The sequence below is a fragment of the Lepisosteus oculatus genome, chromosome 23, assembly GCF_040954835.1.
Source record: "Lepisosteus oculatus isolate fLepOcu1 chromosome 23, fLepOcu1.hap2, whole genome shotgun sequence".
In the NCBI taxonomy this organism is placed as follows: Eukaryota; Metazoa; Chordata; class Actinopteri; order Semionotiformes; family Lepisosteidae; genus Lepisosteus; species Lepisosteus oculatus.
In genome coordinates this window covers 13,825,273-13,848,030 of record NC_090718.1, presented here as the reverse complement: position 1 = coordinate 13,848,030, position 22,758 = coordinate 13,825,273, and the positions used below count along the sequence as shown (strand labels likewise).

The 22,758-nt window shown below is 45.3% G+C and overlaps 1 protein-coding gene across 14 annotated transcripts in view; it reads right to left on the bottom strand.

Moving 5' to 3' along the window:
• gramd1ba (GRAM domain containing 1Ba) overlaps positions 1-22,758 on the bottom strand; it is a 188,273-nt gene that overhangs the window by 61,329 nt on the left and 104,186 nt on the right. The window contains exon 1 of one of the 14 annotated variants that reach the window (XM_069182766.1): positions 3,386-3,799. The exons of 12 other annotated variants lie outside the window; for them this stretch is intronic. In XM_069182766.1, coding sequence (XP_069038867.1) covers positions 3,386-3,408 — 23 coding nt within the window. In that variant the 5' untranslated portion in view covers positions 3,409-3,799. Of the gene's footprint in view, positions 1-3,028; positions 3,338-3,385; positions 3,800-22,758 lie in introns of those variants that run through there. One more of the 14 variants, XM_069182762.1, reaches the window with a different exon arrangement.

Genomic DNA, 22,758 nt, shown 5'->3' with positions numbered 1-22,758 from the left:
TCAGCAGAGCTTTCCCGACTGATGAATCATTTACCAGAAAGGGCAGCGGAAAAGCCTTCCAGACAAGTGTGTACAGTAGCACCTCGCCAACGAGGGCCCAGGGAGAGTTCAATAACTGTTTCAGACACGTGCTGGAATTAATGAATGAAAAGGCTTGATGTGCAACAAACGCCACTGGGGAAGTGACACAGCTCAAGGCCTTCCCACACAGCACTGAAGTAAGCAAGAGGCAAGTCTCCTAACGATAATGCAAGAGCTTAACGAGCTCCCGAACTTACAGTAACGAGCTTCAGCACAAGGCTCGCTATGCAGCAGATCCACTCCCATCAGCTCATTAGACAGGCCCACAATAACGGCGTAGTCAAGAGACCTGCAGGCACTTCAGCACTTTCAAACGCTGTAGCACTGAAATAAACTCATCTTCCCATTCTTCTGCTGCCAATTCTGGGCCGCTTATTGTGAAAACAACTCCTCCACACGGTGCCTCCTCGGAGACCTTCCAAGAAATGAGCAATGCCGCTCAGAAAGGATCCCCCGATTTCACTGATGTTCCAGCACTGAAAATGCCAGGTTTTTGTTGTTTCACGGTCTTTCCTCGGTCCTACGGTTAATTAATATATTTGGATTGGTATTCGACTGGTGACCGAAATGCATTTTAACATGTCTTGTTTGTGTTCCCTGGAGATGAAAAGGGGGCCACAGTTCACCATGTGCACATGGGGGGTTTCCAGCCTGCTGGAAACGCAGTGCTTCAGGTGACTCAGTGCTAATGCACTAAGAGCAGGCAATGACCCCGATGGCGATGAAGCAATACCGCACCTTTACAACACGAGCCTTAAACCCTTCACTCCAAGACTGCATATTCATTGGAAAAGGACAAGAAATGAAAAAGATACAGCAGAAGCCAACGCTGCTTCAATCTGCAGATTTTGCTGCCTGTCTCGGTGTCCAGGCTCTGCTCAGCTTTTCAAGTGTTACCCTAAAGACTCCTCCTGCTCCTCCCAGCAGCTCCGAACTCGGCTGAGTCCCCAGGCCCAGTGACTGAGCTGCGCTGGGGGACACTGCAAGCAACTGCTGCAGCCTTCTGCTCCGAAACTTCAGGTGACGACTACCTGGACCGAAAGGCCTGCCTTTGTTTAGAACTCTTCTCATGTGCCCAGTTATAAACGAGTCCATTTCCCAGTAGTCAAACAAAAGAAAGACCCCTGTAGCTACGCAGAAGGATCTGTTTTTTCCTACAACCTCTCTTAAAGTCTTGGCTGGCAGGTTGTTTTTTTATATATATATTTTTCCCTCCTTTCGCAGAATACATTCTTTTGATCAGCATGTGATTGAAAAGCCCTCCATGATGAGATAAAGCAATCTAAAATTATTGCGCTAAGGTATTTGGAATTGCAACCACAAATTTTGAAATCCCAACAAACTGCCAGCAAGCTTCGAAACAATTGTGCCTCAAGGGGTTACTGCAAATTTTAAAATACTGCGGCTTCTGTCGATGGCGGATGGCTCCTCACTGGAAGATGCTTTAATTTCCATTCCATTAATCCTCGTATCTGTCCTGAGTGCAGTCATCCGAGACACTGTTCCTTGTCATCCAAGCACACTTCCAACATCATTCCCTCTCTGTGCATTATATTAAACAGACAAAGACCGCAATCAATTCAGAAGGTGCCTCTACTTGTTTTAAACCCTGGATTATACAGGTATATACAATATATAAAGCATCTTAAAATTGTGAATGCAACCTTTTGAGGGAATTGAAGCTGCTATGCCTTGTAATTAATCAATTAATTGCAATTAATTAATTAAAGTAATTAATCATTTAAAATAACAGCTTTTTGAAAATATTGTTAACCCATTTCAATGATGGGTACCTCAACTTATAATTTACAGTAAGGTGTTGCCTATAGATGTGCATGCTTGCTGAAGTGTAAACATTACTTTGCATAAAAATGTAAGGCTATACTGCAGCAGCCTTAATGATCCTTAATTGATCTCATTTTAATCACACTGTGCTTGTGCAAGTTAAAGCAATGTTGCTTTGATGTGTTTTTTTAAATGCATTTGCAGTTACAGTCATTTTTGGAGTACGGTGTATACATTTCTACAGTGCTTTGTTATTCTGGATTATTAGGAGTGTCCTTGTCTGTCACATCCAAATGAAATCCTGTGCTGCACACACAGACTGAAAACCAGCAAGATAATCCACAACTTCAGCTTCATCTGAAACCATCCCTCACGATGCACATTTCCTATAGAATGTAACTCTGAATTGCTCGTCAACTTTAAACAGGCAACTCCAAATGTTCAGTTCATGGGAAAACGTATTCAGAAAAAGTAAATGCATAGTTTACTTCCTTAAAACTTTTAAATCTGACAGCCTGGAAAACACTCCAACTCCCACATAAATGCAAATGCATGCTAACAGTTTATTTCCTTAAAACTTTCAAATCTGACGGCCACACTACACCTTCAAAAAGCTTGTGCATGAGCAGATTTCAAAGGGCACCAGAAAGAAACATGCCAAGACCCTCTGCGATGGGGAAATGCAGCTCAAGTGCATTACAATCCGAAGCCCTTTGGCAAAAAAACCAAACTGGATGCTGTTCAACAACAGACTTACAAAATGACACAAAGAGCACTTTCATTTCTCTTTCATTTCATTTAGAAAGAAGACTGCATGTATTTCCCTTACGACAAGCAGTCAGCAGACGCATGACATATGTAAAGGATGCGTATCTACCAATTCTCCCCTCATAGCTGCAGCCAGAGTCCACAAGCAGTCAGACAATTTAAGCCACTGAAAACTAGAGCCCCGATTTCCCCCATTCTCATTCTGTCAGAGCAGGTCGGCAGAGTTCCAGCAAACAGAGACACCTGAGCGGCGAAGGATGTTACATGCAAATGTAGCTACCAGATAACATGTTTCAACCCGCTAGAGAAGGAAAAGAAGGAAGGCGAATAAAACACGTTAGAAAAGGGTCTTATTGCATCTGTGATATCGAAAGACATCGGACTGTTGTCTCACAAGCTTGAAGTGAATCTCTCCCACGTTCCCTCGGTTGTTGCTGCTGCTGCTGCTGCTTCATCTGCAGTACACTGTAATTCGCCACTAAAAATATCCGGTGAGGATGAGGGGAGCGCATAAACAAACACAGGCCGGCAGAGCACTGCAGTCACAGCGCTCACGGCAGCAGGCTGCTCACTTCCAGGCACGCATGCGACCGACCGACAGCGCGCACGGACGAGACCCGCCATCGGGGGGGAGAGGAGCCCGCTGCAGACTGCCCGAAGGAGAAGGCACGGGGCAGCGGCCGAAAAAGGGTGAAGCAGCCTCCCTCTCCTTCTCCCTCTCCCTCTCTCTCTCTCTCTCAAGTGGGCTTACCAGGCAAGCTTGAAGCCTTTCATTAGTGCGGCAAGGAGTGCCCGACAGCCATAGCGTCTTCTCCCTGCTCAGCTGGCCAGTCTTTCCATGGCATTTCGGGAGCAAGCCCCAGGAGGTAAATCCCAGCTGGACCTGGTGTCCCATGCAGAGGCTCTCGTCCAGCCTGCCCGGCCGTCGGTCCTCGCCGCCTCCTCCTCTCTTCTCTCCTGTCCTCTCCCCCCCCCAGCCCCTCACTCGGGGCCGCTCGGTATCTGCACCAACCTGAGTGCCACAGTGCCTGCCTGCCTGCCTGCCGCCTTGTCAGGATGTCTCCTCTGTGCGCCGGCTCTCACACGCACTCACATCCACACACACGCGCACACACTCGCGGTCCTGCAGCAGATGAGAGCTCTAGCTGCACTTGCTGTCCTCCAGCTTCTACTGAGCATGCTCCTCTCCTAATATCCCCCCCCCCCAGCACCCTTCCTCCAAACACCTCCCCTGCACAAACGCACTGTGTCCTCCTGTCGCTAACCCTGCTGCTCATGTTACACTGCAGGCTCTGGCTACCGCAGAGGGGTTTGGCACAGAGAGCGAGAACTTCCATTCATCCCCAGCCTAACGCTGTGCTGGCTGCACTGGCACAAGCCCCTTCCTTTTTTAAACCCCCCCACTCCCCAGTTAACCCTGGGGTTTTGCTCGGTCTCCCGGGGGACGGGATTAGCCGGACCTGTTGGAGCACATGTCAGGCTCAACTGGTATCAGCAGCTGTCCCTGTAATCTCTTCAGGACACTGCATACACAGAGTATAATTGTGTGGGTGAGGAGAGTGTGGCAGACCTGCATGTTTTTATCACCCTCTGTCCCAGCCGAAGAAAGTTTGGGAATATTTTAACCCCGTCACGTCCGTCTCATTTTCCTAATTTCTTCTTGCGATTCATATTGCGCCTGGAGCTCTGGTTTTGACCTGCAGGGAATTCCAAGCCCACACAAATGCCTGCTCTATGCAGCTCTGCTCTTCGGAGACCTCAGCAGTGTCGCTGGTATTCACTCAGACCATGCAGGCCCGAGCAGAAGAGACAGGTTTGTTAGCACACTACAAAAATACACGGCTTTGCTACAGTCGATGTAGAGAGAAGCAAGCAAAGCACTCCTGGGCTTGAAAGGATCATTTTTTCCCCACTCTTGGACACAGAATGATTATGGCTATAAAGGTCTGATTCCTCAATGACGCTGGGATTCAAGCCCATGGATTTCTTCAGAATCAAGAGTGTCACACAGGGTGAGAGGTGGATCTTAGGGAAAGTTATTCCCTGCTTCTCACTAACTCCATGACGGAATGCAGATGCTCCCCACGCTCCGTCTGTGGGGCAGAAACGAGGGAGTCTGGCTTTACTGCTCATCTACAGCTCCGGTGTGAGAAGCAGCATCTGACACGGTCTGAGCAGTACAGCAGGAGAGGCACCATCCTCCTTCACGCTCTGATTCAGGGGTTCCTCTGTGGGATGGGGAGCGAAGGGGGACCCACCTGGAGTGGAATCCTGGGACGGGGGGGTGGGTTCTGAGAGAAACTGCGGCGATTAAATTTCAGCCTTTTTTTTACCAGTCTTTCTCCCAACTATAAGTAAATAAAAAAACAGTTTTGAATGAGATCCTCAGATCAATTTCCTCCTGGGACCTAAACAAGCCTGGGCTGAATGGCCTCCCCTAGTCCATAAGAATACTGCCGACTGATGTCTCTTGGTCTGATTTTGGTGGTTTTCCATAAACCTTCACACCTCCCTCCTCGTGCATTGCACTCAGGATGATGAATGAGTCGAGGAGGTGTCCGTGGGCGTCACTGTCTTAGACAGAGCAGGAATTGAGGAACTGTCACCTCCCCTGTCGCACAAAGCAGAAGAAGCTCTGCTTGACATGAAGACCATCTGCTACAACACGCACAAGCACTGCCTTGACAGTCAAGGATATCAATGCACAGTAAGTCTCGCTACAACGCCGGCCAAAAAATAAATAATCAACTATAAACTCGCTTCCAGTGACAGCACAAAACACGACAATGATAATAACAATAACAGAAACATGACTTCCACAAGACTTCAATTGCTACAGTAATAATGCCAGAGTTCAAAAGAAATCCAGAATCCCAAGATATTTAGAATGAGACCATCTCCATAACTGTAATAACCACTAAAAATGCAATTCCATTTTAAATTTGGTACTGTATAAACACAGGTATTACTCAGCTGCTCACAGGCTCTGAATATTACTGTACGACGGTTATATTCGAGCAGGGACCTGCATCAGTGTGGTTTGGCTGCAAAGGGACAAGTAAAGGTTAAACCCAGCCTGAACGGAAGAAAGAGAGAAGCACAGCATCTTGGCAGCTGTGAGGAGGGGTTGTGAGGTGCTGCTCATACCTGAAGAAGGCTGAGCAGCAGAAACGCTGCGGTCCCTCTTTTCTCCCTTTCACTGGTAGCATTTACATGGGTCTGCCATTGTTATGTTTCACATCTGGCCCAAGCCAGCAAGTGAGCAAGTGCACTGTCCTGCCTCTGAGTGCCCCAGCATGTTCAGGACAACTCACCAGAATCAGGGCTTCCACACTGCCCACTCCCTGTCCAAATTATGAATGAAGCAAAACAAACTTCCTTTCAGAGGGTAATTAACATGCTTAAACCTGATCTTCCAAAATGTTTATAACAGGCCTGAGTATATTTCATTATTAAACACATTAGACTCGTAGGAAAACATGCCATTAAGTTATATTACACACATCCCTCTTTTAAATACATTTTAAACAAAATTAGCTTCTCTTCTGTATGCGTACAAGCACCCCAGGTACCGGATTCTAAGATGACCACTCTCAAAGTGACCTTGCTGTAGTGTCCCAGGCATTTAGGAGTAACAATCTGGTCTCTAGACTAGATGATACATCGGGTTCAAATGTACTTGTTACGCAAGAATACGGCTACCTTAAGATCTTCCCTCATTAAAAACTGCTGTTAAAATCACAGTTTCCTATCCAGCATTTCTGAACAGCATTACCACTTGGTAGCTGACATCGTCAGATGTCAGAAGATAAGAAAGACTGGGCCAGATTGGTAGTGGGATGGGAGACCTCAAAAAAAATCAGGTTCCTGCTGTGTAGCTGGTGGACAGGCAGGTGATGCTCTTTCTCTCTAATGTCAAACTAAAGCCCCACTGTGGAGACCAGGGAACAATGTGCTGTAAGATAAGCAGTTCCTGATGAATCATTAAACAGGTACTGACTACTTGGTCCTCATAGATCACATGGCAATTGATCGTAAGAGTAGGGATGCTAACTCTGATGTCTTGGCAATAATACTACAGTATCTAGCTTCCTTAAATGTCCCCCTGAATTAAAGTGAAGGAATTTCTCTCTCCTCTAGTGTGCATGTGCTGAGTAGCAGAACTGCTAATGTCTCATGACCTCCACATGTTGCCAGGTGGGTGCTGCAGTTTAGCAGTGTAGGAAGTGCTTCTCTTCTTACAGTATACCCTATGTAAACTGCTTTGGGATCTCCGGAGATTAAAAGCTCTTCCATCGATTCAATTAACCATTAGCGTTTATATGACGAGTACGTTTGGGAAACCAGTGGTTTCTTTTTCTGCACTGCAATTGCACATGGACAGTGTTAATGGCTTTCAAGTTCATGTGCAGGATTTTGCTGTGCTCTACAAAATCGCAGCCCTACAGGAAAAGCAAACATGAAGGGCGGCTGTGCAACTGCTCAAAGCAACACTTTCCGGACCAGTCTCCGCTCTCTGCTGCTCTCCCGAAGGCTGCTGTCAGACAGGGGGCGTGCAAACACTGAGCCTTAGTGGCCGTACCCGAGATTTAGAGCCTGCCTCCACCCCCTCCTCCGTGGTGCCCCGCGGGTGACGACGCATCCCTGTATCCGTTCCGATTTGCCACGGAGGCTCAGAACGTGGGGCCGGACAAACAGCTGGATCACGCTGCAGCGATTCCACCTAAAGCCCTTACATAAGCTTACTGGAGAAGCCAGCTTTCTCAGAAAAACAATGCTGCGAGTGGAGCACCCATTGCTTATGCAATCGTCACTCCACCAGAATAAAGAATGCGCACCCCATTGTGGGATTTATCAGGGGTGGGGGGGTGGACAGATTTCCTAAATGAATTCTGAGCCCCCCTGTTAATATTAATTCCAGCTGCACTACTCTTGTTGGCAGAAGCCGTCCTCTATCAGAGCCATTCCTCTCGGTCATCGGATTAAGCCACGGGCCCAGCAGATGCGCCTTGCTTTGAAACTGATGCCCCGTGATTAAACAGTCATAAAATAACCCCGTAAAGCATGAACTTTACCCACGTCTCTCCGCTCCTGCTGTTCTGATCATCGCCATAAACTGTTCAACTTGTATAATATTTTATTACTGCAGGTTTTCATGAAAAATACAGATATACATTGCACGGTTGAAAAATAGCCGATTTTTTTTAAATACGCACAAAACTAAAACCTTTAAGAAGTGGATCAGGGACATCTGGGCAAAACCGGGCTAAATTTTCCCTTTCTGACCATAAATACTGTAACAAATTTGCTAAAAAACGCGGCGCTGGTGTAAAGGAGATCTTTTTTTTCCGTTCCAAGACGACCTTCCGGAGGCGCGTGGTGCTGAAAGGACAGCTCCCGAGGAACGGCACCCGCGCGAGGGCAGAGCGCGAGGCCAGGCCGGGTCGGTTCACACAGGACCGAGCAAGGAAGTGTGGAAATCTAACGTGTGGAAACGAAACACTTGTAAAATGTAACGAACGCACTTCTGTCTTAAAAAACAGATAACGTTCCCCCTTTTCACGCTCCACATCCGCAACAGTACTGAGAACGCGGTTTTACTTACTGCACCCCCGAGTAAACACTACAGCGACTTCAGATCACTGTAATGGCAGGTCCTGTACAGAGGCATTAATGCAAGGCGAAGATCAATCTGCTCCCAAGCCGCCCAACATTAATGAATGGGCAAACACACGGTGCGCTTTGAAAGCATTTTCTCACGGAGTGTCAGGTGCACCACAACTATCCTCTGAAATAACGAGGGTAGGGACATAACTAGTTTGAATGTTATTAAACCAGTGTTTCAAAACATTTGCTAAGCACGCAATTCCCCACATGCTGGTTGAATCCTCGAATACTGAATTGTGTTGCAACTTTTCACATTTTAAGCACAGCGCCCAGGGGCAGAGAAGTCTTCCGTACAAAAGCAAACCCCCGCGAATCGCCCCGTTGCCCGAAGACGATCTCAGCGATGTACTGTACAGGTATGCGTGCACTCCATCTTGCGGTAACCTCACCTGTAGCTTAATAAGGGCTGTAGCGATTTCAGGCTGAGACTTTGCCTTTTGCGGCCAATGTATTAATCAAATGACATGCAAGCCTGTACAGGTAATGGGAACGCAGGAGGGAACACCCTTCACGCACTGAAGATGAGCCCGTATCTGGAGCTCGACTGAGACAGCGCCCTGCGTGCCAGGCCGGACGTCTCCGCGCGACGGTACCGCTCCACGCGCTGCGGCAGTCACGCACAGTACTGCTCGGGTCATCAATGCATGGCGTGAAACTGGCATTGCACTTGCCAATCCTACGGCGCGATTAAAACGCTATTCGGATACGATAAGCCTACATACGGAGGACGCCACTTCACATTCGCGAGATGTTGGTACAGTATTGAATCGAATAACGAGCGGCGATATACAGTAAAAAAGGGATGCGTGCATAAAACACGGCTTTGAATTTCACTCAGGGTAAATGTGTACAGTAAGTTGTCGTTTTTCAGAACGTGACCTCCCTTTTACACTCGCCTTTGGGTAATTTCGTTTCTCCAGCCAAAACGACTAAACCTCTGCCAATTAAAGAATCACGACGAGCTGCTTTTTCCCCCCGAATACAGAATGCGACATGAATTTTCGGCATCGTTAGTTTCTCCTGCGGGGGGAACAGGTGACCCTGATCACAACTCCCTGAGCAAGCTGAACTTCCGGCCCTGCAGTTAGGGGTCTGTCTGTGGGACGACGTGTTTTCGCCAGTTGTTGAACGGGATGGACTGACTATTTCTTCCGACGGGCTGCAGGTGAACGTAGCTTACAGTAATCAATTATTACTTTACTGTTAACGATGAAGTCCTAGGCACTGTGCTGATGAACTACACATTAGTCCTAATTTCATTTTTCTAAATTAGTAAACAAATCACCGTATTAGTTTTGTTTTGCATTTTCATGGAGGGCCTATTTCAGATGAGAAGTCAATGCAAATAGCTGCCACAGTACAGTATATCCAGGCACCTTCTCTTGAAGGCTTAATGGAGGCTAAGCTCACAGAACTGATCTACAGCTTGAAACTGCTACATGGGCTTTATTTCTTATCACACAAGGTCAAGACCTGAGGCCGCCCTAACAGGGAAATCTCAGAACACGCATCCATTCAGCGCCTCAACTGCACTGTGAAAGTTACTAGCGTCTGATGATTTTGATATATTGTTCTACTACAGGGTTTAGTGTTATTTCTCGGTTGTGTGCTGGAAGATTTCACTAACCATTTGTTTCATTAAGATGGCAGTCCAATATAATGTACATCCACAAACCTGAAAAATGGACCTACGCTAACAAATGTTTCCTAAACCCCTCGAACAGAACCACGAGTCACAAGGAATACTACACGGTACATCCCTATGGGGCTGTGAGCCCAGCTAATAAATTTTGAGAAAGGAAAGGTATAAATATTAAACGGGGGATGCAATTAATTTGACAATAAATCAACCTCGGACCTTCTTGCTAATAAACAATTTCTCGGCTTCTCCCAGAGCATCCGTTCCCACAAAAAGGCCAAGGGACATTCCGACCCCAGACGCAGCACGCTGCCTGATGCCCGGGATTTGTCCTCACAAAGGGTATTATGAGAGGCATGTAGGTTGATGCTCAGGAGCCAATGGGCTGCGGGCGGGCCGATCAGGTGACAAGCCCTCCTGTCAGGCTCGTTTACCATCCGAGCCTTGATGTGCGGCACTGTTCCTAATCCCTCATCGGCTTCTGCTCTGCGACCGGCGCCCCCGCTCCTGATCGCGACGGACCCCAGCGCTGCCTCGCGGGCGGGGGGGGTGGGGGGCGGCTCACGGAGGGGTGCACTGATCAAGGCTCCGGCCCTGATCTTTCCACCTGTCCCTGATCAGGACAGACGCGCCTCCAAGAGAGAGAGAGTGGAGAGGGCAGAACCAGGAGACAAAGCAAATGAACCCAGCTCGTTAGTCAGCCAGCTCGTTAACGGGTTAAGTGTACAGCACCCCAAACAAAGTAGGCCATGCCCCTTTTGCCTGACTTATCCCAGTGCAATGTGAGCAGATGCTAATTGGATCTGTTAAACTGGGAGAAAGCCTGAACGGATATTGACATGCTTTCTGATCAATCCCCATGTGTTGAACTGCCTGCTTTAATGCACAGGCTGGAGCGTAATGAGGGAATTATCAGGAGTGGCTGTGTCTGCGCCGTTATTCATGCCTCTCTGAAGCATGGGTGATGGTCACGTGCCTGCGCAGCATGAACCGCAACGCATACAGCGTCCGTCTCTCGCAAAGGTTCGTCACGGAATTACTACAATGTTACACCGTGACAGGCGCAGGTTCCACTTAAACCCGTCCTGTCCTTCACGATACCTCCTGCAGCTTTAAGAACGGGAATGGATCATTTGATCTGGAATGAAACATCTGCTGTCACTGTGCCGCTTTTGAGAGGCTGTTCTGGCAGAACGATATTTAAGTGCCTTGCAGATCTTTGCGAACGGTGATATCTCAATAAGCAATGCACATTATGTAACTGTGTGACCAACGAGGAACACGCAGATGCTACATCCAATGGAAAGGGGTTAAAAGTGCATTATTGTGTAATAGAAAGGGTGTTTCACCAAACAAAGCACTTGCTGGTAATGACTTGTGGGTTAAAACACTGCAGGGAAATGAGCCTTTGATGGGGACCGTGGAGCCCAGATGACTGTTCTGCAGCTCATGATGAAGTCTTTAATCTCCCCCTTGGTTTCATCGTTCGCCTCCGACAGCTCAGAAATCCCACAGTGAGGGCTAAAACCAGCCCGCCCAGTTCCCCTTGCTCACCCCGGTGTCCAGCAGAAATAAAACAGGAAGCTGTTTCCGACACGTCTTCTGAACTCAGAAGAACTAATGCTTCCCCTTTCGCAGAACTGCACCCTTTTTCAAGGGGTTGAATCGGACAACGTAGGGGGCAAAATAACAATGCAGCAACATGGTTAATTTCCTAACTTTGTTGTAGTCCCTCTTCATTTTTAACAAAAGTCAGATTTGCTGCTAGCCTGGCACATGCAAAGAATTCACTGAGGCATGCAGAAGTCCAAAGCACTGGGGAATGAGCAGGGATGAGTGCACACAGACATACAGTACGTACTGTTTGTACATGCTGGTTCTCGTCACTTGCTATACGTTTACAAAGGGCATCTCTGTCCCCCCTTGAGCTAATACAAAGACAACATAAATCAGACCAGGGCTATGCATTTAGTGGGCTTTCCAACCCAGTCCATTGCAATGCATTCATACATCCTGCTCCTCAACTGCGTTATTGATCCTGCCACTTCTTAATTAGAAAATTAAGGATCCACCTGTTGCGAAACTGTGGAGGGACTGCAGGTGGAGCAGACCTGAATTTAGGCAGTTTGTGTACAGGTACTGTTCCATCCAACTCATAAACTTACCAACCTACTGTAGAAGGAAGGAGCCTTAACCACCAGAGAATTCTCATCCTCTCAATCATCACCATCAAATTGGTGGTGTGTTCTAACGCACAGACATATCATAAGCGTATTTGTGGTACTGCTGATTCAAAAGAATTCTTGAGCTTTCTCTGTTTCTATAGTAACCCATATCGTGTTGCAGTATAAGCAGGGCGATAGCTGTGAGCGGTCACTCATCAAGTACCACTGCAAGGTACCGAAAGAACCTTGAAGTCCCGCGGATCTGCTCTGTCCTTCAGCTAGATAAATCGGCACAGCTTCGCATGGCCGCCGAGCTGGTAACACCACACACCCACCACAGGGAAGAACCGTTCCGGTTTCAGGAAGATCTCTAGCATGGTGGAGGTGCTGCAGGAGGGTTCGTGTAAGACTTCTCAAGAGCCTGCACGATGGGCAAACAGCGCACGCCCGACACATGGCAGAACCTGGGATTACATGGCCTGTTTTATCATTCTTCTCTTGTTTCACAGTGCTGTCTCGAGGTGACGCGGTGCCAACGCCACAGTCTTCTGGGAGTTTTATTTCACCTTTTATTTTCAGCTGTTAGGACAGATCTCCGAGCTCCAGATCTGAGATCGGTTCCTAGTTAATCCCCACGCTGTTCACATTCTGTACCTTCTCACACACTCTGAGAGGCAGAATAGAGAGGGGTGTACAGGGATCCGTTCTCTACAAGATCCCCTAAGCGGAGATTTCCTCTGCCTCACTGACTGCGTTTGTTTTCCGTGCTCTTCACTCACCGCCTGAGTCGCCCGCTAATCAGGCATGAACACTGCTAACTAGCTGTCCACTAAGGGAGTGGGGGGAGGGGACATAAACAAGCACAACAAAACCTCTCTCAAAGTCATCGGTACGTGCTTCAGCAGGATGGGCTAGCCCAACGGCACAACCAAGGAAAACAACCTCACTGAGCCCCCTAGAGAGCAAGATGGAGGTGTCCTTGCGCCAGACGCAGGTCTTCTTCAATAAAATATCAAAAGAGGCAGCTGAATACTATGATGTGAATACAATAATTATCCACATTACCAATGAATTAAATGGAAGCACGGTACATAGTGCTCGTCATTCCAAAGACAGTCCCAGCCTCACATAAGGGAGGGGGACCCACTGCATTCCAGGTGGGTGACACACTTGCAGACTTCCTGCCTTTGGGCTCCACTGCGCAGCCAATCAGCAGGAGGAGTCAGAAAGGTCTTAACCACCGGAGTTAAGGGGGAGCTTTTGGGAGGCTAACATACCTAATCTTATTAACAGTGCCCTGGGCTTTTAATGTCCAAATACAGTAGTCACGGTATCCCAGGTCACCATAATGGTTCAGAAATTCTGGTCCAAGAGGAGTGACACCTACTGGTCCACCACCATCATGCAGAGCAGCAACCTGGTCTTCTGTAGAGGTGCCCCATCTGAGTACTGATTTAGCACGTGTGCTGTAAGAGTCAGGTGATAATCTGACAGATGGCGAAGAATACTATTGAACAAATTAATTTCACAACTGTGTTTTCTTTCTAGATTGTACAAATCAAAACCTTGACTGGAGAAATCCGCGACAATCTGTTGAAATTTGCCATGCTATTCAGTTTCAGTAACAACCAAGTGCCACGTTTTCCATGGGCTAGTGAGGAATACAAATGCAAATACTGCATTACACAACCTTTCACTACTTCACAGCTCTGAGGATAAGGAAACCACTATGTCACAGCTGTGTTTACTGTCTCAACACAAGTACACAGTGGCAATATCTTCTGCATACTTGCTAAGCATTCCAGCCATGTCGAAGGCTGCCAGCCCTACATTTGGGGATAAAGCACACTGACACCTCCTTACTTCAGCCCAATACGCCTCAAAACACATAACACGTAACACAAAAACACACCTTCAACAGCAATGATACCATGATTAGGGTGCTTCATCCGACAGTAGGTTCTAACTCAAACCTTTATTTGCACAGAAAGCCCCCTGTATTGAGTTTTCTGTGCAAACATAGCTGGATGTGGGAGGGAGGAAACCGCAGGCAGCAAGGCCAGGCCAGTCTGCAGTAAAGTTTCAGCTTTGCATATCACTGGGAGACTCCCAGTGAAACAACTGTCATTCCCAGTGAGCGATCAGCCACTCTCTAGTCAATTTGTGAGAAAGAGGAAGGGGAAAGTTAGTTCTGTTTCCTAATTCCGAGATTGCACGGCTGTTTGCTTGGTCTGTGGTGTTCGATCAGCCCAAACTGAAGCGGTTGTGAAGGCGGCCTCACACGGCGATAACGAGGTGGCGGCTGGGAGGCATCTAAGGGATTCGGAGAAGTCCTGGACGTTTACGGTCTTCTGAGTGTAAACGCAGTGTGAATTGTGAAAGCAGGAGGCAGTATACTCTGGCAGTGAGCCGCCTCTCCCGAGCACGCTCACTGCACTCCCCTACTGCAGTGGAAGGCCACGTTTCCATGGAGACTAACGGGGCCCGTCAGTTTCAAAGTCAGGAGTATTTGCTGCTTGCTGAAAAGCTCTGTCTATAATTTTCCTCACTACAACACAGTGCAGGCAGCACTGTACACACACAGCCTTCTGCTGTTACTTGTTGCTTACCGATTAGCAATGATTTCAGTCCCACCCACACGAGTGCTCACAATACTCATCTCTACCACCAGGTTGTACTCAGACTATTCTGTAATAAACCATTACCGAATTGTTTTCAAAATAACTGCCACAGCCGTTTAGATGAAAGCTATTTTACAGTTTTATTCATCATGGTGGTCAAGTTAAATATTTATGCAATTTCCCTGTAATGGCATATTATGACATCAAGATAACATTTATAACTTCATTTGTACTTCACAACGGTAACTGAAGGGGGATCTTTAAGCAATAGGAAATGAGAAAGGTAATGATATACTGTATAGTGCCCCCAGAAGTATTGGGACAGTCATGTCAAAATTGCTATTTTTGCTGTACACTCAAGCAATTCAGATTTGATATGAAAAGATGAATATGTAGCAAATGTACAGAATGACACCTGGGTATTTATGTGATTATATGTTGTACCATTTTGGAATAAAAGCACTTCTTGTGTTCACTGTCCCGGTACTTATGGAGGACACTCTATATACAGTATGTATTTGCACCAAGTAAAACCCATCGTATGTGCTAAAGTATTGTCTTTTAACGGCACTACCATAAACAACCATATAATATGTGGCTGGTTTTCTATGTATAATTGTTTTTGTGCACTGATCAAAACTTCCTACTTCTACAAATGTGGGCTGCCTCTATTCTGTAGGCATTCAGATAACATCATGCATCTTGTCATTACTGGCATACCACAAAGCAGGATTCTGCATCCCATTTGTTCCTCCAGTGTTGCCCTGAGGAGTCTGACATCCACAGCAGGCAAACAGACCAGGGCTTGTATTAATAAAACTGTCTCCGAAAAGCAAAAAACACACGCCCTAGTGTGCTTCAAGCTCAGATCATCCCACAGAAGCCCCATTAGCGAACACAGTGTGTCAGGGCAGCTGCTCATTAACTATGAACTGGAATGGAAAAGCCCACTGTTGTAGAAAACATTCAATACGACAAACCTCCCGTCTCACAGTTAAAAGATCCTCGACAAAGTGAAAAACTGTGTACTATACGCTAAAGGACGTCACACTTTATTTCACCCAGAGGTGAGGGGAGTTGTGTCCTGGCCCTGCGTGAAGTCTGAGGTGTGCGGTGCGAACATCCTCGAACTGCAGCTGTCCTGGGAAGAAATATTTGCAGGAGACCTTCAGATATGATTCCCATTCTGTGTACACGTCTCTAGCAAAATAAGACAAAGTTCTCTCAAATACCACAGTGCCACAAGGCAGCGATGGGTAAATCATTTCAGACATAAGAACGCTTTAATGTAAATGCACAATTTTCTCTATCAGAGAACATATTCACTCGTAACTTTTTTTTTCACAGCAGCCCCATTTGGATTCGACCAAGCCTAAACTGGCTCAGATACACAGTATGACTCATCCGGTAGGAGAGCCTGAATCAATCTGCAGCACAATCCTGACCCTGCGGCATGAATCATGAGGGCTGGTAATACAGCACGCTGTTGTTGGAGGTGTCCCTGCTTCCTGACCAAGCAAAAGATGATGTCATTGTCTGCAGAATAACCAGTCAACATGGCCTCTTGGCTAATGACCACAGCTCCCTCTTGTGACAACTCCGGGTATTGCAGAGGGTGAGAGAGAAATCAACAGACCAACCTACAGTAACTCCCCAATGCATGCAAGCACACACACACACCGAATTTGGATGCTAGTTTAAACAGAATGGAAGTTCTCAAATACTATGAAAGTTGAAGATTTGGGATTTTCAAAATGCCACAAAGTCTCTGTGCAAGGGGCAATACTGTGGCCCCTGGCACTCAGCAGGTAATGTGGCTGCTAGGAACCAGCAGGTAGCTGGGTAGGGACAGGGAGCCATTGTGGGGTATTATTAATGAATATTTATGCTAAAGTGAGATGCTTATCAGCACATATCCCATGTTATACTGTTAATACTTAATATGTATAGAATAAGTACTGCCAATAATATGGAATACTATGCATGAAAGATGTTAGCTTAAACATAAAGCTCTGTATCAGTCACCAGACTGCCTCAAGATCTATGAAAGCATAACATATGAGAACTGACTTTGTACAAAGTAAAAAGTTACTAAGAAATTGAGTGATCAACTTCAAAGAACAGGATGCAAACCACCTGAAATGAACCAAACTGTCACATGCTACAGACCAGACTGTATAAAAGGCTTAGAAAACTTCGGCAGCTTGTCTTTTCTGTGGGGTAGACCCACAATTACTGAGCTCAGTAAAGACTACTTCTGTACAAGACTCCTGGTCTTGGGTTGAAGAATTTACCACAACATCAGTATCCAACTGGGAAGTGGCGTTAAAAATCTTGCTACAGTATACCTTTTTCACACATGCGCCCAATGCTGCATTATCTCAGTGTTGTACCTGCAAGCCTCCCCATTAAATAAACACAATATGACACAACAAAACACACCTGTTCATAAAAGAGCATGCAGTAAGAAAGCAGGTCTGTGGCTGCCCAGCTGTAGAGAAGTTTGGCACAGTAATGGGCAAGGTATTCTGTAATACCGCTCTGCAGTGACAGGTAAATAAAATATCCTGGTACACTTATTATTAGAATGTTTATAAATTTATTTATGATTTATAAATCAGCATTTAAAAGCAAATGAGCCTGTTTTAATCATTTTCCAAACCTCTCATTCAGTCTCACCCTGTACGTGAACCTTTCACATAATAATTCACAGTCAACTTAATCCGGAAATATAGCAGAACAGATAACTAAATTAAAAACAAAAACAAATACTGCAGGTAATAATGACATTCAGCATGAGTCACTAACGTCTTAAAACACACTCTTCTAAAAACACAGAAACAACTGTTTTGGTTTTAAAAGTGACATTTTAGACACCATTAATGGTGTCTAAAAATATTTTTCCACACCCAACTGGAACTACTGTACTAGTTAAACCCCTACCATGTGTTTAAACAGCAGTTACAACAAACTCAAAGTATCCAGGGTTTCCAAGAGTGGAATAATCTGTCGCCCAAAGAAACAGGGCAGTTAATGCTGTCTTTTCAGACTACCCAAACAGGAGCGGCTCCTATTGCTAATTTTTCCTACCTTTGTGGTCTCCATATCAGTTTCTTCCACTTCTTCTGCTTGACCTATTAGCAGAGAACAGAGTTTAGACACACATCGTTCCTACAGTTCTCCGTAGGAGAGCTGAATCAGCTGGTGCACCGGCTCCGCCTGCGTTGCTGTCAATCAGCAGAGCGAGGGAGCAGGAGGCTGGAGCAATGTGGCGTTCCCCAACATCTCTTCCTTCGTACCCCAACTGGCGGGCCTCATCGTGGGGTAACGGCAGGACTTAAGGCACCCGTGCCGTCAGCTGACAGTTCTCATCCAGCAGGGCCACCTCTTAGCACAGAGGGGGATTCTGATCTAGAGCCGTTCAGTCATGTTCCCACAGATGGGAGCTTCACACCGCCGGTTCCACAGCCAGGCACAGACACCACATGTCTGAACCTGCGCTTCCTCTCCTGCTGAGCAACAACACATCATCAGCACTGCTGATGTTCAAAAGCCACCGATCAGCTTCTGCGGGGAAGCACCAAGTCAGAAAGCAATGCCGAGGAGACCCGACAGTTGCAATCTCTTGACCTCTTTTTTTAAATTTGCTTTTCCAGTTAAGGAAGGATTGTAGAGTCCGATCCATTCCCACATACTGCCGAGGCCCAATGAGTGCAGAAATCTGAAATACTGTTGCTAGATCAGTCTAATCACATACAGTACATGAAAATGTATCATACTAATTTCACACTCAACGTCACCCACCACTACAGCAGAACTGCAACAGATATCTAAATGAAAAACAAATAAAAATAGGTAACAGAGGAATTCAGCACCAGTCACTAATGTCTCAAAAGACACTCAAATAGTGTTTATATTTTATACTGCTTATGCTATAAAACATGCACAGATATAAAGAATGATCAGTTTATTGATACTTTAACAGTTGTAGCAGGTAATCAGGAGAAGAAACACAAACTGGAAAGAAAGAGGATTGTTCAACATCCATTTCGAATGATTGATTTTTTACATCCTTTGCTCTATTTTAAATGAATCAGCCAGGATTCAGATTCAACTGCCCCCACCTCTGTAAATACCACATCAAACGAGAAAGAGTGAATTACAACCACAAGTACAAAACGTAAAGCGTACAACCCCCATCCCGATACTGTGCACCTTCTACCACCATTTTGTTTAAACTGCCGCTTCAGAACCTTTGGGAGGCCAACTGTCTTTCTGATTTTTTTTGTTGACTGAATTTCTAAGAACAGAGCTTCTCAAAGAGTCTGTGTCATCACACCCACAAATGATCTTTCCAGTAAACCTCCGACACAGCTTGTGTCTGGCAACAAGACCATAGTGGTTCAACTACAGCTGCTAATGTGCAAATCACTTTCCTTGTTCTACTTGACTGGTCATTATCATGAATACCAAGTGTATTTTAAACCCTATAATAGCTGTAAAGGCACCTGTCAGGCTGTAAGGCACCTGTTTTAGGCTCTTAAGATATTGTGGTCTCTTGAAGTCCACAAAGAGCTTCTCTTTTGAGCAACTGCATGACCAGCAGTAGAGACAGAAATGAGTTTCCAATGAACATGTATTGCTTAGCCTTTCTGTGATCGAGGCCTGTGAAAACCGAAGTTCACCCTCTTTGGCGCCTGCTGAGTGAAATACAACCTAAACTATTGGTTTCGAATCACTAGTCTTTTTAATAGGTCTTTATGAGTAGCAAGCCCTTGAAAAAGAAAGAAAAAGCAGGTTTAACTCTGACACCTGCTCAAAATGTCATTCATGACCATTTTTATTTTTATTCAGGAAAAAAAAAACATTTATTTTTTAAATATTCACACTTGAAACCAAAAATCCTGCTCGGTGTCTTAAGTAGATTAGCATAGTAGTTTAATCCTTTTTTTCTTTCAAAAGTGGAAATGGTTTCTGAAAAAAAAAATAAGCCTGCATTAGGAGAAGACATTGGTTTTGAGCTTTAGCCAATAAAATGATGGTCTGTCTCTAAAGATGATGTCCTCTCCTGGGCTACTTCCAACCCAACAGAATGCACAGGGAGTAACAAGCCAGCAGCTGCCTCACATCTGATTGGGTATTGGACAATGACCTCATGGACGTCAGCTCAGTTTGGTGGCAGATGCTATCTAATGCATTCAGCTTTTGGCCCATACCTGAAAATCAATATTGGCTTCCGGAACAAAGCTAGTGTTCCAGGAGAAAGGGAATAAAGATCCTGTCGCTGGTTTATCATGCCAGATGAAACAGAAGACAGCAGTGCAGGAAATGTAGGTATACCATTCTGAAAACGAGCTCTCATGTTTTAGTTTTGCTAAAGATTATACTGTTAATCTACAGCTTTTAAGGACTAAAGCTATTTTTTTTCCTCTTTTAAATACAGAGGAATCTACACTGCACAAGAAGAGAACTTACAAAATTACATTTTGAAAGCATAAACTGCCTGCCTACACTACTGTGATAAATACAAGAATAACAGTGCCGATCTGGTCAATATAAAGGGACAAGCCATCTTTTAAAGACTGGCCCCCTCACACACAACATCCACAGCACGTGTCGCAGTATATGTAACTGCGCCAAGATGAGAAAACAAAACTCGATTGCTGTTTGCAATCTTTACAAAAGCATCCGGTTGTCATTAGCAACACCATAAAGTAACAGACATTATATTACAATGAAAAATAACCCGAAATAATCTACACGTTGTGCAGTGCGACATTAATAAATCAGGAAATTATTTAGTTACTACGTGGTGTAAAGAACCGCTACTGATTGAGGGATTGAGAACACAAATCCAAGCCCTTGGACAAGCAAGTATAATAGATTTGGCTATTAGTATCAGCCTTTTGCGTAATATTGATGTTAACCTGTCGGTGTGTCCTGTCTGAAATTCAGAAATATTTTAGGAAGTAGATTTAGACTCAGCCTTTTACTTGTTTCTGGTTAAAGGATGAGCAGCACCCTGATAATTTCGGGATGGGCTTGTTTGCTTAATCCAGGTAGTTAACAGAGAACAGTGTCTTGCTCCCCTCTCAGTGATTAATGATGGTTGCCGGGCTCAGCTCTTCCATGCAGCTGTAAATTAAAAAAAAAAACATCTCCTGACTGTTTCAACAATACTTAGCCAACCACCTGGGAGGAAGAGCTCGTCTTTCCTTTCAGCAGAGTAAAAGGAGCACAGACTCCGAGAAGACCTCCTGTAAGGGATTGTTTCTTCACTCTGCCCTGCGTTCGGGGCTCAGACAAGGGCCAGGTCCAGAAAAAGCTCACCACCCTCATAACGCTACCCAATGGGCAAAGTTGTGACTGTTTAGTGCCACGGGCATCTTTCTGCATGTTCGCTGGAGAATCTCTGCAGGCAGTTTTAAATGTTTCTTTTTCACGTCATAACATGAAAAGTTGTGTAAAAAGAAATAAGATAAGAAATAAGATCTACACTTACTGTAGCTTGCAGCGGTGGTCCTAGATGGACAGCTTTTGGTTGTTATAAAAAGCTGAGGATTTATAGAGACCTATAAGACCTCTTCAAGCAGCCACTGAGGACCAGATATGGGTGCCTGCTGATATGGCTCAGAGGAAGGTTTTTGAATGTGGCTTTGTAATACTGTATGACCACAGCACAGTTATCAAGCCACATATCGCACAGTGTGAACTCCTACTAGACACAGGTGTGCAGTTCATATCTTGGATATGAAAAGAGCGCAATCTGGATTTACTCTAAACCACTGATCCTCACTCCTGGTCCTACCAGTCCACTTCACTGTAAATCCAACAGGAAACATGAACCTCTCAGTGACTGAAGACTTGGAAACAGCTATTATTCTAATCGCTACCAATTACTGATTCAATTAAACCATTAAGAGCTCAGGCAGAACAGAAACCAGACGGCTGATCACCTTTCCAGGTGCAGGAGTGAGCAGCTCTAGACTCCAAGCACCATCCCTCAGGTATCAGAGTACTAATGGGCTGAACGTGAAAATCAGGGAAATCCAGGCTTCCAGCAACAAAGGATCAAAGGACCTCCCGACACGTGAGCCTGGACACACATTTCCAAGAAAGACGGACGGACTCTAATGAAAGAATTAAGCAGTTCTGCCTTATAAAGCATTGCTTGACTGGCCAGTCAATGCCTTTAAGCCTCGCACATGATATGCAGTTTATTCATAAAAAACATATTAATGATACAAGCCACAGATATTACTTTCTATTGTCTTATTTAAGAGTGGACACGGCTCACCTCACACATCCAAAGCACTCTGACTGCTCAACCCTTAAAAACACAGTGTTTGAAAGTAGGTTTGTGCCCCTAGTGTGGTTAACAGTTTTTACTATCTGTACAGTATGTGTTCAGTAGACTTCACTTTCACTTGACACAGTTAAGCATATTCTTCAGATGGAATTATCATGTTTAACTTGGTTGCCAATCGCCACAGCTGAACCTTTAAGTTTAAGAAAAGTCTACTAACTGCATGTGAATTTTTTCGGGGTTTCCAGGTCATGAAAGATTCCGAAAATATAAAAATAAAGCATTTGCCACAGAGGTCTCTATGTATGTATAAAAAAACATACTCTTACAGACTATTACAGTGAGCATCTGAATGCAAAGATGAAATAGCCAAGCTGAATATTCCAAAATATTCCAAAAACCTGTTCTCGATTCATGCGGAGATTGCTCTTTGCGGCTTTCTAAAACACTGTAAGTGAAGCGCCCTGACAACAGTTTAAATATTTTTGCTAAATAATCAAAGTTTGCAAAAGATAGTAGCAGACACATCCAGATGAAGAAACAACTATTTAAAAATAATAATTATAAGAAAGTATGGAAATGATGCTTAAATTCAATATGTATTGAATATAGTGTCCAATTGGTGCCAGATCTAATGCATCTAATATTCCATATCATTTCAGTGTAACATAACAGATTAACGATTAGCTAAGGGTGACGGGAAGCAGGTGATGGTGAAAAGTGCAT